This window comes from Scyliorhinus torazame, chromosome X, assembly GCF_047496885.1.
Source record: "Scyliorhinus torazame isolate Kashiwa2021f chromosome X, sScyTor2.1, whole genome shotgun sequence".
NCBI lineage: Eukaryota > Metazoa > Chordata > Chondrichthyes > Carcharhiniformes > Scyliorhinidae > Scyliorhinus > Scyliorhinus torazame.
The window spans coordinates 35,530,922-35,547,560 of record NC_092738.1 but is presented as its reverse complement, the minus strand read 5'-3'; the positions used below and the strand labels follow the sequence as shown (position 1 = coordinate 35,547,560).

Here is a 16,639-nt window from a genome sequence, read left to right as displayed (position 1 = left end):
GATTCTGAGAGTCGGTGGCTGTGGGGAGTAGATCGTTGACTCCACAGCCATGGTCTTATTGGATGGCAGAGGAGACGTGAATGAACTACTCCTGCTCCTGCATCCTATCTTCCTATAACTTTACCTTGGGCTGCGAGGTAGGTGGAGATTAATGCTCAAGGACTCTGTGATGGTGAATCTCAGAAAACATGCCACATCCAGCATGTGCTGGGGCAAAAACGCACAAAAACTAAACTACCTGAGAAGCCATCTAGGGACAAATGGCAAGCTGGAAACACTGGGGTACTCCCACCAAAATCAGACACCCCATCCTTGCCTGCACTGTAGAAAGCCATGCAGACCTGACATTGGGCTCTACAGCTGCGTTGGGACGCACAACAGATGCCTCCACACACAAGAAACAACTATCTTCTAATTTCACTTTCACCAGGGCCAAAAAAATCAACACGTTCCCCCTGCCTCGCCGAGGCACAGGGTGGAGAGGCTGACCTCCACCCCAACAGGACCTGCCTTCGAACAATCCGTGCCCTGGGTTACTACCTTCAGCTGTATCAGCCTCGCACACAAAGTCGAGGCATTCACCCTCAGCAGCACCTCACACCACAATCCCTCCTCCATTGCCGCCCCCAGCTTTTTCTCCCATCTCGCCTTAACTCCTTCCATGGACACCCCATCCTCCTCCTCAAATCCTCCCGTAAATCGCCAAGGTGACCAAGCTTTCCAACCTCACCCGCTGACAGCATCGCCTCCAACAGCAAGGAGGCGGGTGCCATCGGGAAGGTCGGGAAGCCCTTCCTCTCAAAGCCCCACACCTACATGTACCAGAAACTCGCCCCCTACCAACCCAAACTTCTCCTTCAGCTCCTCCAAGCTCGCAAACAGCCCTCCCAGAAACAGATCCTTCATGTCCCTAATCCCATCCCCGGAACCTCACATCCATCCTCCCCGGCTCAAACCCGTCATTTCCCCTGATCGGCTTCTCTTTCTCTTTCTCCTCCTCCCCCTCCCCTCCCCCGACTTCGCTCCCAACCTAAAATGCTCCCTAAACTGCCTCCAAACCTTCAGCGTGGCCACCACCACTGGACTCACCAAGTACTTCGCTGGGGCGATCGGGAGCGGTGCTGTTGTCAGCACCCACAACCCTGACCCCCTACATGAGGCCGCCTCCATCCTCACCCACAAAGCCCCCACCTCCCTATTCCATCCCTGAACCTTCTCTGCATTCGCCGCCCAATTGTAATACATCAAATGTGGGAGGCCTACATCAATCCCCCCACCCAACCACACACACACACCTGCCGTCCCCTCTGCAGTATCACCTTCCTTACCCTCACCACCTTTCCCGCACAGACAAACAAGACTAGCCTATCCACCCCCCTGAAGAATGCCTTTGGCAATAAGACGCTGATGTCAGATGCTGCCCGATGGAATGGCAGACCCCACATCCCAGCTCCCACCCCTGGACAGGAGACCAGAAAGTACTCACTTTCCCCAAATTCAACTTATACACAGAGAACGGCCCAAATCCCCGACCGAGGGGCCCGGCTCCGAAATATATAACAAGCCATCCGCATACAAGGACACCCCTGCCCCTCCTCTCTCTCTCTCTCTTTGACCATGTTAAATTGCCCCTTAGTGTCCAAAGATGTGTAGGTTAGGTTATTGGGATAGGGTGTGCGTGTGGGCTTGCATAAAGTGCTCTTTCATAGGGTTGGTGCAGACTTAGAACATAGAACATAGAAAAATACAGCACAGAACAGGCCCCTGGCCCACGATGTTGTGCCGAACTTTTGTCCCAGATTAAGAACAAATTAATCTACACCCCATCATTCTACCGTAATCCATGTACCTATCCAATAGCTGCTTGAAGGTCCCTAATGTTTCCGACTCAACTACTTCCACAGGCAATGCATTCCGTGCCCCACTACTCTCTGGGTAAAGAACCTACCTCTGATATCCCTCCTATATCTTCCACCATTCACCTTAAATTTATGTCCCCTTGTAATGGTTTGTTCCACCCGGGGAAAAAGTCTCTGACTGTCTACTCTATCTATTCCCCTGATCATCTTATAAACCTCTATCAAGTCGCCCCCCATCCTTCTCCGTTCTAATGAGAAAAAACCTAGCACCCTCAACCTTTCCTCGTAAGACCTACTCTCCATTCCAGGCAACATCCTGGTAAATCTCCTTTGCACCTTTTCCAAAGCTTCCACATCCTTCCTAAAATGAGGCGACCAGAACTGTACACAGTACTCCAAATGTGGCCTTACCAAAGTTTTGTACAGCTGCATCATCACCTCACGGCTCTTAAATTCAATTGATGGGCTGAATGGCCTCCTTCTGCACTGTAGGGATTCTGTGATTCTTCATATTGACTCTGACGTACCTTGGCCTTCACCCTGATCCACTGTCCTATCTCTGTGGCAAGATCCTCTTTAAGCCCAGAATTCTCAACCTCATTTTTAATTGGACAGCCCCCATTGTTATCACTGAGGGCTGTTTTAAAGCACTAGTTTTGCAAGGAAGTGTGTTTGACTGGCAGATGCCCAGCTCGCCAAGTTTCCTGTCACGCCAACTGTCCTCTCGGTCTGTTTTGTTAAAATGTGGCCATTTGTGTGCTTCATTGGCATTGAGACTGTAGCTTTTAATTTTTCTTTTTCAAACCTTTTCAGCATCACTCAAGACGAGTGTATGAGATTCTACGACTCCGAGTGACCAACATGAGTGATCCAGTGCAGAGCAGCGAGTATCGACTGGATGTGAAGCGCAGGCTTGCCGTTCCTTTTAAGGTATTTGGAACAGTGTTTGGGGTGGGGTGGGGTGTACAAAGATGAATCCCACCTTTTTAAAATTCAGAGTGGACAGCTACAGTCCGTGCCCTATCCCTGAGTGCAACTGCTGGCTATCGGTGACGAGCTGGCATCTCTTGCTCCTCCGGCATTTCCCCTTTCCCATCGTTACTCCGAATATTTTATCCAACAGCCCTTATCGCAAAAAAATCCTGGAACTTTAATTTTTAAAAATTCCATTAAGGGACAATTTAGCATGGCCAATCCACCTACCCTGCACAACAATCCATTTGATTTCATGGTCATCTTCCCCCTGGTGGCAGCCCATATATCACTAGACTTGAACTGAATTTACTGCGTCTCTTGTCCAGTACCATATCTACTATAGTGCCACGACCCATTTAACACTGCTATCTCAGAAGAAGAAATTGGTACATTCGTTGATTTTAATTTGCGGTTGTTCGTTCTTGCGAAGATGCTTCAGCGCTGACTTGCCTACAGCCTTTCCGAAACACTCTGATACCATAAGCCTCATTCCTAAATTTCTTCATTCTTTCATGGAATATGGGCGTCGCTGGCTGGGTCAGTATTTATTGCCCATCCCCAATTGCCCTTGAACGATGCAACAATCTTCGTCTCAGCTCCTCTCTGTGGCAAAACGATCTCTTCTCCAAAAGACCAAGGAGCAGAAGTAGGCCATTCAGCCCATCGAGTCTGCTCCTCCGTTCAGATCATGACTAATCTGATGCAATAATCCTCAACTCCACTTTCCCGCCTTATCCCCATAACCCTTGATCCCCTCACTCTTATCCCCATAACCCTCTATTCCCTTTCTGATTAAAAATCTGTCTATCTCAGTCTTGAACATATTACCGGCCCAGCCTCTACAGCTCTCTGCGGTAAAGAATTCCTCAGATTCACTCCCCTCTGAGATTCCTCCTCATCTCGGTCTGAAATGGGCGACCCCTCACTCTGAGACTCTGCCCTCTGGTCCTGGACTCTCGCACAAGGGGAAACAACCTCTCAGCATCGACCCTGTCAAGCCCCCTGAGAATCTGATATGTCTCAATAAGGTCGCCTCTCATTATTCCAAACTCCAATGAGGACAGGCCCAACCTACTCAACCTCTCCTCATAACAAAATCCCTCCATACCCGGGATCGACCCAGTGAACATTCTCTGGGCTGCCTCCAATGGCAGTATATCTTTCCTTAGATAAGGGGAACAAAACTGTTCAGTATTCCAGGTGTGGTCTAACTTGTATTCCATCTGCCAAGTTTTTGCCCACTCACCTCACCGGTCTATATTCCTCTGTAAACTCTGTGCCATCCTCACCATTTGTCTTCCCACCTATTTTTGTGTCATCCACAAGCTTGGCAACAGTACATTCCCTTCCCTTGTCCAAATATTAATACATATTGTAGATAATTATGGACCCAGCACTGATCCCTGCGGCATTCCACTAGTTACAGGTTGCCATCCTGAAAAATGCCTCTCTTATCCCAACTCTGTCTTCTATCAGTTAGCCAATCCTCTATCCATGCTAATATACGACCCCAAACACCATGGGCTCTTATCTTATGAAGTAGCCTTTTGTGTGGTACCTTATCGAATGTTTTTTGGAAATCCAAGTCTATGACATCTACTGGTCCCCCTTTATCTATCCTGCTCGTTACCACCTCAAAGAATTCTAATCAATTTGTCGGGCCTGATTTCCCCTTCATGAAGCCACACTGACACTGCTTTATTAAATGATGAATTTCTTTTTTTTTAATTTAAAGTACCCAATTCATTTTTACCCAGTTCATTTTTTTTTCTCATTACGGGGCAATTTAGCGTGGCCAATCCACCTCCCTGCTCATCTTTGGGTTGTGGGGTGAGACCCACGCAGGCGGGGAGAATATGCAAACTTCACACGGTCAGTGACCCAGGGCTGGGCTCGAACCCGGGTCCTTTGACGCCGTGAGGCGGCAGTGCTAACCACTGCGCCACCGTGCTGCCCCATATTATGCATTTCTAAATTCTCTGCTAGTACATCCTTTATAATGGACTCTTAACATTTTCCCAATGAAAGAGGTTAAGCTAACTGGTCTATAGTTAACTTTTTTTTTGTCTCCCTCCCTTTTTGAAAAAGGGTGTTACATTGGCAGTTGGCCAATCCTCTGGGACTTTTCCAGAATGTAAGGATTCTTGGAAAATTACTCCCAGTGCACCACTATCTCTGTAACTACTTCCTTTAATATCCTGGGATGTAACCCATCAGATCCAGGGAACTTGGCAGCCTTTATCCCAATTAGTTTGCCTAGTACCTTTTCCTTTGTGATTCTTCTTGTATTTATTTCCTCCTTCCCCCCCCCCCTTTGCCCCTGGATTATTTAATATTTTTGGAATGTTATCAGTGTCTTCCACCATGAAGACTCACAAAGTATTTGTTTAACTCCTCTGCCAGTTCCCCAGTCTCATTCTCTAAGGGGTCTATGTTCACTTGGGCCTCTCTCTTCCTTTTTATATATTTGAAGAAGATCTTGCTGTACGTTGCGCATTTGCCCTCATAGTTTATCTTCTCACCCTTTATTTTTTTGGTCATCTTTTGTTGGTTTTTAAAACTGCCCCGATCCTCTGGCTTACCACTAATCTTTAGCACATTATATGGGTTTTTTTCCTTTCAGTTTAATACTATCCTTCACTTCCTTGGTTAACCAACGTTGATTTATCCCCTTTCTAGAATCCTTCTTCCTCACTGGGCCATTACTTTGTTGTGAGGCATGAACTATTTTCATTAACATCTGCCATTGCTGGGCAGCACGGTGGCGCAGTGGTTAGCACTGCTGCCTCACGGCGCCGAGGTCCCAGGTTCCATCCCGGCTCTGGGTCACTGTCCGTGTGGAGTGTGCACATTCTCCCCGTGTCTGCGTGGGTCTCACCCCCACAACCCAAAGATGTGCAGGGTAGGTGGATTGGCCACACTAAATTGCCCCTTCATTGAAAAAAAATGAATTGGGTACTCTAAATTTATTTTTTAAAACATCTGCCATTGCTGATCAACCTTCTTTCCTGCAAAGCTCTTCTCCCAGTCCACATCTGCCCTCATTCCGTTATAATTACCCCTATTTAAGTGTAGCACAGTTGTTTCTGACCTAAGTTTCTCACTCCTTCAAACTGAATGCTAAATTCTACCACATTATAAATGTTTTATTGAAAATTTTTTCCCAAACAACAATTTTTCCCCTCTTACAAAGCAAACGCAACAATAACAATACAGAAATTTTAAACAATACACAAGTAAGAAAACCCCTTTATCTTTGACCTAAACTAACCCCTCCCCCTCCCCCTGGGTTGCTGCTGCTGGTCATCTGTCTTCCCTCTAACGTTCCCCTAGGTAGTCGAGAAATGGCTGCCACCGCCTGGTGAACCCTTGAGCCGATCCTCTCAGGGCAAACTTTATCTGCTCCAGTTTAATGAACCCCGCCATATCATTTACCCAGGCCTCCAGTCCGGGGGGTTTCGCCTCCTTCCACATGAGTAGGATCCTGCGCCGGGCTACGAGGGACGCAAAGGCCACAACGTCGGCCTCTTTCGCCTCCTGCACTCCCGGCTCTTCCACAACTCCAAATAGAGCTAACCCCCAGCCTGGTTTGTCCCGGGCCTTCACCACCCGCGAAATCACTCCCGTCACTCCCTTCCAATACCCTTCCAGTGCCGGGCATGCCCAAAACATATGTGCGTGGTTTGCCGGGCTCCCACCACACCTCCCACATTTGTCCTCCACTCCAAAGAACCTGCTCAATCTTGCTCCCGTTATGTGTGCTCTATGTAGCACCTTAAATTGAATCAGGCTAAGCCTGGCGCATGAGGAAGAGGAATTTACCCTGCTTAGGGCATCAGCCCACATACCCTCCTCTATCTCCTCCCCTAGTTCTTCTTCCCACTTTCCTTTTAGTTCGCCCACCGACTCCTCCCCCTCTTCCCTCATCTCTCGGTAAATCTCTGACACCTTGCCCTCTCCGACCCACACCCCTGAAAGCACCCTGTCCTGTATCCCCTGTGTCGGGAGCAACGGAAATTCCCTCACCTGTTGTCTAGTAAATGCCCTCACCTGCATATATCTCAAGAAATTTCCCCGGGGCAACTTATACTTTTCCTCCAATGCTCCCAAGCTCGCAAAAGTCCCATCTATAAATAAATCTCCCACCCTCCTAATTCCCAACTGGAACCAGCTCTGAAATCCTCCATCCATTCTTCCTGGGGCGAACCTATGGTTGTTCCTGATTGGGGACCCCACCAGGGCTCCCCGCACCCCTCTCTGTCGCCTCCACTGTCCCCAGATATTCAATGTTGCCGCCACCACCGGGTTTGTGGTAAACTTTTTAGGTGAGATCGGTAGCGGCGCCGTCACCAGCGCCTCTAAACTCGTCCCTTTACAGGACTTTCTCTCCAGTCTTTCCCACGCCGCTCCCTCACCCTCCATCATCCATTTACGTATCATTGCCACATTGGCGGCCCAATAGTAATCGCCCAAGTTCGGTAGTGCCAATCCTCCTCTGTCCCTACTACGCTGAAGGAACCCCCTCCTTACTCTCGGAACTTTCCCTGCCCACACGAAGCTCGTGATGCTCCTGTCTATTTTATTAAAAAAGGTCTTAGTGATTAGTATAGGGAGACATTGAAATACAAATAAGAACCTCGGGAGGACCATCATCTTAATTGCTTGCACCCTGCCCGCCAGCGATAGAGGCTGCATGTCCCACCTCTTGAAGTCCTCCTCCATTTGTTCTACCAACCGTGTCAGATTAAGTCTGTGCAAGGTTCCCCAACTCCTAGCGATCTGAATCCCCAGGTATCGGAAGTTTCTTTCCACTTTCCTTAGAGGCAAGCCTTCTATCTCTCTACTCTGGTCCCCTGGATGTATCACAAATAATTCACTCTTCCCCATGTTTAGCCTATACCCCGAGAAATCCCCGAACCCCCTCAAAATTCGCATAACCTCTATCATTCCCCCCGCTGGGTCCGACACGTATAACAATAGGTCATCCGCATATAACGAGACTCGGTGTTCTTCTCCCCCTCTAATCACCCCTCTCCATTTCCTGGAGTCTCTCAACGCCATGGCCAGAGGTTCAATTGCCAACGCGAACAACAATGGAGACAGCGGGCATCCCTGTCTTGTTCCCCTATATAGTCGGAAATACTCCGATCTATGTCGACCTGTAACTATGCTTGCCGTTGGAGCCCCATAAAGAAGTCTAACCCAGCTAATAAACCCGTTCCCAAACCCAAACCTCTTTAACACTTCCCATAAATACTCCCACTCCATCCTATCAAATGCCTTCTCTGCGTCCATTGCCGCCACTATCTCTGCCTCCCCCTCCACTGGGGGCATCATTATCACCCCTAATAGTCGTCGCACGTTAACATTCAGTTGTCTCCCTTTTACGAACCCTGTCTGATCTTCGTGCACCACCCCTGGGACACAGTCCTCTATCCTCGATGCCAGTACCTTTGCCAACAATTTGGCGTCCACGTTCAACAATGAAATGGGTCTATAGGACCCGCACTGCAACGGATCTTTATCCCTCTTCAAAATTAACGATATCGTCGCCTCCGACATCGTCGGGGGTAGAGTCCCCCCTTTCCTGGCCTCATTGAACGTCCTCACCATCAACGGGGCCAACAAGTCCACATATTTTCTGTAATACTCCACCGGGAACCCGTCTGGTCCTGGGGCCTTCCCTGCTTGCATGCTTCCCAGTCCCTTAATAACCTCGTCCACCCCAATCGGTGCCCCCAGGCCTACCACCCCCCGCTCCTCCACTTTCGGGAACCTCAATTGGTCCAGGAACTGCCGCATCCCCTCCTCTCCCTCTGGGGGTTGAGACCTATACAGTTCCTCATAGAAGGTCTTGAACACCTCATTTATCTTTCCTGCCCTTCGCACCGTGTCTCCCCTTTCGTCTCTAATTCCTCCTATCTCCCTCGCTGCTGCCCTCTTTCGCAATTGATGAGCCAACAGGCGACTCGCCTTTTCCCCCATATTCATACCTCCTCCCCTGTGCCTTCCTCCACAGTACCTCCGCCTTTCTGGTGGTCAGAAGGTCAAATTCCGTCTGGAGTCGTCTCCTCTCCCTGTACAATTCCTCCTCCGGGGTCTCTGCAAATTCCCTATCCACCCTTAAAATCTCCCCCAGTAATCTTTCCCTTTCCTTGGCCTCTGTTTTCCTTTTGTGGGCCCCAATGGAGATCAGCTCTCCTCTGACCACCGCTTTTAGTGCTTCCCATACCACTCCCACAGGGACCTCGCCGTCGTCATTGACCTCCAGATATCTCTCAATACACCCCCGCACTCTTGCACACACTCCCTCATCCGCCATCAGTCCCACATCTAATCGCCAGAGTGTTCTCTGCTCCCTTTCCTCTCCTAATTCCAGGTCCACCCAATGTGGGGCATGATCCGAAACCGCTATGGCTGAGTACTCAGCTTCTTCCACCCTAGAGATCAACGACCTTCCCAAAACAAAAAAATCTATCCGGGAGTACACTTTATGGACATGGGAGAAGAAGGAAAACTCCCTAGCCCTAGGTCTAAGAAATCGCCATGGATCCACTCCCCCCATTTGGTCCATAAACCCCTTAAGTACCTTGGCCGCTGCCGGCCTTCTTCTGGTCCTTGAGCTGGATCTATCTAGCCCCGGGTCCAGCACCGTATTAAAGTCCCCTCCTAAAATCAAGTTTCCAACCTCCAGGTCCGGTATACGCCCCAGCATCCGTCTCATAAATCCCGCATCGTCCCAGTTTGGGGCATACACGTTAACCAACACGACCTCCATTCCCTCCAGCCTGCCACTCACCATTACATATCTACCTCCGCTATCTGCTACGATGTTCTTTGCTTCAAATGCGACCTGTTTCCCCACCAAAATGGCCACCCCTCTATTCTTTGCGTCCAGTCCTGAGTGGAACACCTGTCCCACCCATCCTTTCCTTAGCCTAACTTGGTCCGCCACCTTTAGGTGCGTCTCTTGGAGCATAACCACGTCTGCCCTTAGTCCTTTCAAATGCGCGAGCACTCTGGCCCTTTTTATCGGTCCGTTCAGGCCTCTCACGTTCCACGTGATCAGCCTCACTAGGGGGCTACCTGCCCCCCTCCCGTGTCGACTAGCCATTACCTTCTCTAGGCCAGTCCCATATCCCGCCTCCGCGCTCCCCCAGCGTCGCACACCATCCCCGCCCACCCACTCTTTAGCCATTTCCTTTTGGATTTCCGCAGCAGCAACCCAGTTGTCCCCCACCCGCCCCCCCCTCCCTCCCCCCCTCCCCGCTAGATCTCTTTCTAGCATGATTGCTCCCCCCATATTACTTCCGTAAGTCAGCTGACTTCAACTGACCCCGGCTACTCCTGCTCACTCCTCGACCCCCCCCCCATGTGGGGAACTCCCATCCGCCTTGCGCCTGTCTTCCCGCCTTATTCTTTCTGGTGCGGGAACATCCCTTTACCTGACCCGCCTCTTATGGCGCAGCTCCCTTTCCCCTCCCCCTCCCCTTCCCCATTCTCCAACTATGTCCCGTCTTTCCCCCCTCACCGGCGCCCACATTTCCCCAATGTCTCCCCCCTTCCCTGTTTACTTCTCAATTAACTTCCACCGTAACATTAACAATAACATTTCCTGCAGCATCAGTCCCTCAGTTCCGATCCAATTTCTCTTCTTTGATGAAGGTCCATGCTTCCTCCGCCGTCTCGAAATAATGGTGTCTCTCCTGATACGTGACCCATAGTCTTGCCGGCTGCAGCATCCCGAACTTCACCTTCCTTTTATGCAACACCTCTTTGGCTCGGTTGAAGCTCGGCCTCCTTCTCGCCACCTCCGCACTCCAATCCTGGTATACCCGTACCACTGCATTCTCCCATCTGCTACTCCGCACCTTTTTAGCCCATCTCAGGACCTCTTCTCTATCCTTAAGGCGGTAAAATCGCACGATTATCGCCCTGGGTGGTTCTCCCGCTTTTGGTCTTCTCGCCGGAATCCGATTTGCCCACTCCACCTCCAAGGGGCCCGTAGGGGCCTCAGCACCCATCAGTGAGCTCAGCATCGTACTTGCGTACGCTCCACAGTCCACTCCTTCCACACCCTCAGGGAGACCCAGTATCCGAAGGTTCTTCCTTCGCGCTCCATTTTCTAGGGCTTCGATCCTTTCAGTACACTTTTTATGAAGTGCCTCGTGCGTCTGTGTCTTAACCGCCAGGCCCAGGATCTCGTCCTCAATATCTGTCACCTTCTGCTCCACCACGCGGAGCTCTGTCTCCTGGGTCTTTAATGTCTCCTTGAGCCCCTCAATTGCCTGTAGCAACGGGGTCAGCACCTCCCTCTTCAGCAGCTCCACGCACCGTCTCACAATTTCATGCTCAGGCCCCCATGTCGCCTGCGCTTTCTCCGCCGCCATCTTGTACTTCTCTCTTTCTGACCCTTTGGTCGACGATTCCTCGCGCTGCAGCCGCCACCGCCGGTTTTTTCCTCCTTCGTTTGGGGGGGACTCCCTTCTCACACGCCCCACACCGGGTTGCGTCGTCGAAAAATTCCCCGTTGGGGCTCTTAAAAGAGCCCGAAGGTCCGTCGGAGCTGGAGCCGCCGAAGCGTGCGGCTAGCTAGGCATCACCGCAACCGGAAGTCCCTTCAGTGGCCTTGATGAGGTCTTTTCACAGTTGTTCCCTCTGCTGCTAGAATTCACTTTTGATACAGGCCCTCAGGTCAGCTTGCAGCTTTAAGCTTGCCCTTCCCCCGCCTGCATGCTGGAAGAGGCCCTGTTTAACCTGCAGTTGCAGCCAAATCTTTTACTGTTTCTGCGTGTGTCTGGCAACCAAGTGACATACCCTTCCTGGGGGACACTGTCGGGGGAATATTGCAGCCTTCTTTCCACACCGGGAAATGTCAAACAAATGCCGTGGGGGCCCTGTAAAAGAGCCCAAAAGTCCGTTCCAAGCAGGAGCTGCCGAATATGCGACCTAGCTCTGCATAGCCGCACCCGGAAGTCAATTCTACCACATTATGATCACTGTTTCCTAGGTGATCTTTTACTCTGAGATTGTTTGTTAAACCTGCCGCATTACCAGATCCAAAATACCCTGATCCTTGTTTACTCTATGAATTCTTCCTCATGGCGACCTCTGCCAATTTGATTTTCCCAATCTACGTGAAGATTAAAGTCACCCACGATTAAAGTACTGTCTTTCTAACATGCCTTTATTATCTCCTGATTTATTCTCTGTCCTACATTATAGCTACTGTCAGGGAGCCTACAAACTCTCCCACCAGTGTCATCTTCCTCTTGCTATTTCTTACCTCCACCCATATGGATTCTACATCTTCCCCTCCAAGATTATTTCTTGCTATTATTCCATCTCGTACTAACAAAGCTACCCACCACCCTTTCCTTCCTGCCTGTCCTTACGAAAAGTCACATACCCCTGAATATTTAGTTCCCAGTTTTGATCTCCCTGTAACCACGTCTCTGTAATGGCTATAAAATTATGCCTATTAACCTCAGTTTGTGCTGTTAATTCATTTATTTTGTGCTGAATGCTACGTACATTTAAGTGAAAAGCCATTAATTTTGCCCTTTTACCAATTTTCCCTTCTTGACCCTATTTGTTGCTGTTTCTTAATGTTTGTACACTCTGTCTCTTCCTGTCGCACTCTGGGTATCATCCCCTCATAGAATTACTACAGTGTAGACTGAGGCCATTCGGCCTATCGAGTATATGCCGACCTTCTGAAAGAGCACCCTAACTAGGCCCACTCCCCCACCCTATCCCTGTAACCCCACTTAACCTTTGGACACTACGGGCAATTTGGAATGGTCAATCCACCTAACCTGCACATATTTGGACACTAAGGGACAATTTAACACGGCCAATCCACCTAACCTGCACAGCTTTGGACACTAAGGGACAATTTAACATGGCCAATCCACCTAACCTGTACATCTTTGGACACTATGGGACAATTTATCATGGCCAATCCACCTAACCTGCACATCTTTGGACACTAAGGTACAATTTATCATGGCCAATCCACCTAACCTGTACATCTTTGGACACTAAGGGACAATTTAACATTGCCAATCCACCTAACCTGCACATCTTTGGACACTAAGGGACAATTTATCATGGCCAATCCACCTAACCTGCACATCTTTGGACACTAAGCGACAATTTAACATGGCCAATCCACCTAACCTGCACATCTTTGGACACTAAGGGGCAATTTAGCATGGTCAATCCACCTAACCTGCACATCTTTGGACTGTGGGAGGAAACCGGAGCACCCAGAGGAAACCCACGCGCACACGGGGAGAACGTGCAGACTCCATAGACAGTCACCCGAGGCCGGAATTGAACCCGGGGCCCTGGTGCTGTGACGCAGCAGTGCTAACCACTGTGCCGTCATGCCACCCAGCATAGCTCATGGCCCTCTCTAATTCCCCAGTTATGCAGTTTACAAGAAGGCCGTCCCGAAAGTACAGCCCACACTTTCCCCAGCACCGATGCCAGTGCCCCACATTACTCTTTCAGCCGCGTATTCACCTCTCTAATTTTCTGTACTCTATGTCAATTTGCACGTGGCTCAGGTAATAATCCAGGGGTTATAATTTTTGAGGTTCTGTTCTTTAATTTAGTACCTATTTCCTAAAGCACACTATGCAGGACCTCTTTCCTCGTTCTACCTATGTCGTTGGTACCGACATTGACCACAACAACCTCCCCCTCCAAATTAAGCTCCAGCCTGGACCCTGTCACTGGACAGGCTACACAGCCGTCTGGACTCTGGCTGTTTGTTACAGAGAACTGTGTCAATCCCCTTCACTGTACTGTCCCCTACTGCCCCTGCCCTATGTGCTCCTCCCACTCGAATGGCTTCCTGTACCACAGCGCCATTAAGCGTAAGTGGACCAATGGGGAGGAAAGAACTGTTTCTGTGCCCTGTCCACTGTGGCCCTGAGTATGGAGGTCTGCTCTGCAGGAGTCTCATTCTGTTTCTGTTTTTGAATTTTGCCAGAAAAATAAGAAAGAGGCAACACGTCTTTCTCGTTTGATGCCAGAAGATTGGCTTGCCCAGCAAGCAGAGATGAGCGTGAGCCAGGAGCAGGAGTACTTGGAGGAGACCTACCAGAGCACTGTGGAAAAGTACCGGCACATCCTGGAGCGCTTAGCACGTGTCTGAATTCATTTGCAAATCTTCCTCTTGATGCAGGAGTCTAGATTAATTGACCGTGGATTGTAATATTGCTGCGTTGTAGTCTGTGGTCAAGAAATCGGAGCACTTCAATCAATGTGAAGCCTTTCTCTGCTATTGTGTACAGTTTGCATAACATTGATCAGACACCAATACAAACATGACGATCTTTTTAAAATGTGTATATAGAAGCACTGTACTATATTTTTTAAAGACATTTACTCAGTTTTACTTCGGGAATCCCCAGCCATAATTAATGATCTTGGTGGGAGGATGAGGTCAGTAGACTCTGAAGATGATCACTTTAGCAGAGAAAGGTACTGCTCTGTCCTCTGCCTATGCTTCCCTCTGGCATTGGATCAACAAAAAGCTTCAGCTGAACTCTCAAGCTTCCAAAACACACAAATCAGTTGAGTCTTTGTTTTGTATCACTATTTGCCTCTGGGAAAGATGCATTTTGCAAATGCTTTCTCCTCTCGTGACCATCTGTAGACGCTGTGTTGTCCTCACTGGCCATTGCTGATACAGTCATGAACATTGCAATTCTATCAGCAACAGTGTGCAAAATAAAAATATATCATGTCAACCTCGATTGGTGGGGAAGAGTGGATTGTGTCTCTGTATAATGCTGCAACAATGTTGATCAAATGAATTTGGGCAGTTTTGAAGCAGTTCCTCACAGGTGCGGCTTTTTACAAAGTATCCACATCTTAGCAACAGTCAGCATTAAAGTGGGAATTTTCAGAAGTACATTGGTGGGAAATGTCACATTGTAACAGTTTTAGAATGATCCTCCAGGGGTAAATTTGTGTAAAGAGCATTTACTCTGTATCTAACCCCGTGCTGTACCTGTCCTGGGACTGTTTGATGGGGACAGTGTAGGGGGAGCTTTACTCTGTATCTAACCCCGTGCTGTACCTGTCCTGGGACTGTTTGATGGGGACAGTGTAGGGGGAGCTTTACTCTGTATCTAACCCCGTGCTGTACCTGTCCTGGGAGTGTTTGATGGGGACAATGTAGAGGGAGCTTTACTCTGTATCTAACCCCGTGTTGTACCTGTCCTGGGAGTGTTTGATGGCGACAGTGTAGAGGGAGCTTTACTCTGTATCTAACCCCGTGCTGTACCTGTCCTGGGAGTGTTTGATGGCGACAGTGTAGAGGGAGCTTTACTCTGTATCTAACCCCGTGCTGTACCTGTCCTGGGAGTGTTTGATGGCGACAGTGTAGAGGGAGCTTTACTCTGTATCTAACCCCGTGCTGTACCTGTCCTGGGAGTGTTTGATGGGGACAGTGTAGAGGGAGCTTTACTCTGTATCTAACCCCGTGCTGTACCTGTCCTGGGACTGTTTGATGGGGACAGTGTAGAGGGAGCTTTACTCTGTATCTAACCCCGTGCTGTGCCTGTCCTGGGAGTGTTTGATGGCGACAGAGTAGAGGGAGCTTTACTCTGTATCTAACCCCGTGCTGTACCTGTCCTGGGACTGTGTGATGGGGACAGTGTAGAGGGAGCTTTACTCTGTTTCTAACTCCGCGCTGTACCTGTCGGGGAGGGGGTGGACTGATTTTCTTGGACCCTCCGAAGGTGGGAACAGAGGTGGAGGTGCCTGAAGAATCCCAGTGCTGGGCAGTGTGTCAGTTTCAAGGAGGTTTTTAGGGGTTCCTGAATGTGCAGCACGGTAGCATAGTGGTTAGCACAATTGCTTCACAGCTCCAGGGACCCAGGTTCGATTCCTGGCTTGGGCCACTTTGTGTGGCGTCTGCACGTCCTCCCCGTGTGTGCGTGGGTTTCCTCCGGGTGCTCCGGTTTCCTCCCACAGTCCAAAGATGTGCAGGTTAGGTGGATTGGCCATGATAAATTGCCCTTAGTGTCCAAAATTGCCCTTAGTGTTGGGTGGGGTTACTGGGGGATGGGGTGGAGGTGTGCGGTTGGGTAGGGTGCTCTTTCCAAGAGCCGGTGCAGACTCGATGGGTCGAATGGCCTTCTGTACTAAATTCTATGATAATGTCTGAGCAGAAGGGGCGTGGGTGAAGATTGGGGAGCCAGTCTGGCCAACCTCGGGTATCTCCTTGGCCCCTTCGGAAGGTGAAGGGTGTTGGCACTTGGTAAGTCGGTGCTGTCCTAGATACAGGGGGCATAGCTGCCCCAAAGGAAGGCTGCAGCTGGCTATGAAACATGACCGGTATGGCTGCCCAGCGCACCCTCCCACTCTCACCACCTGCCATCAGAGGGATTGGAAGGATTCTCAGGCAGACCATCGGCCTATTTTGTGATATTTCCCGATACATCCTGTGATAGGACTTGACCGTGGAGCCTCTGGCCCGGCAAGACGGAATCTACACCCCCTTCCCACTGCTTCTGATAACTGTTGTGACTGGTGACATTGGCAGGATTTGAGTCGAGGGTCTCGTTTTCCTTGCATCATGGAATGGGCATTTGAGGGGTTTTGCTCTGGTTCCCAAATTAAGTTTAAAAAAAAAAAAAAAAAAAAATTTAGAATACCCAATTTTTTTCCAATGAAGGGGCAATTTAGCGTGGCCAATCCACCTCCCCTGCACATCTTTGGGATGTGGGGGTGAGACCCACGCAGACACGGGGAGAATGTGCAAACTCCACACGGACAGTGAC

General features: G+C 49.7%; 1 protein-coding gene across 1 annotated transcript in view; it reads left to right on the top strand.

The window, feature by feature from the left end:
• The window catches only part of hat1 (histone acetyltransferase 1), a 40,066-nt gene extending 25,461 nt beyond the window's left edge, over positions 1 to 14,605 (top strand). Inside the window, exons 11-12 of the mRNA XM_072493630.1 lie at positions 2,673 to 2,789; positions 13,837 to 14,605. Coding sequence (XP_072349731.1) covers positions 2,673 to 2,789; positions 13,837 to 14,001 — 282 coding nt within the window. The 3' untranslated portion in view covers positions 14,002 to 14,605. The remainder of the gene's footprint in view (positions 1 to 2,672; positions 2,790 to 13,836) is intronic.
• Positions 14,606 to 16,639: the final 2,034 nt, after the last annotated feature.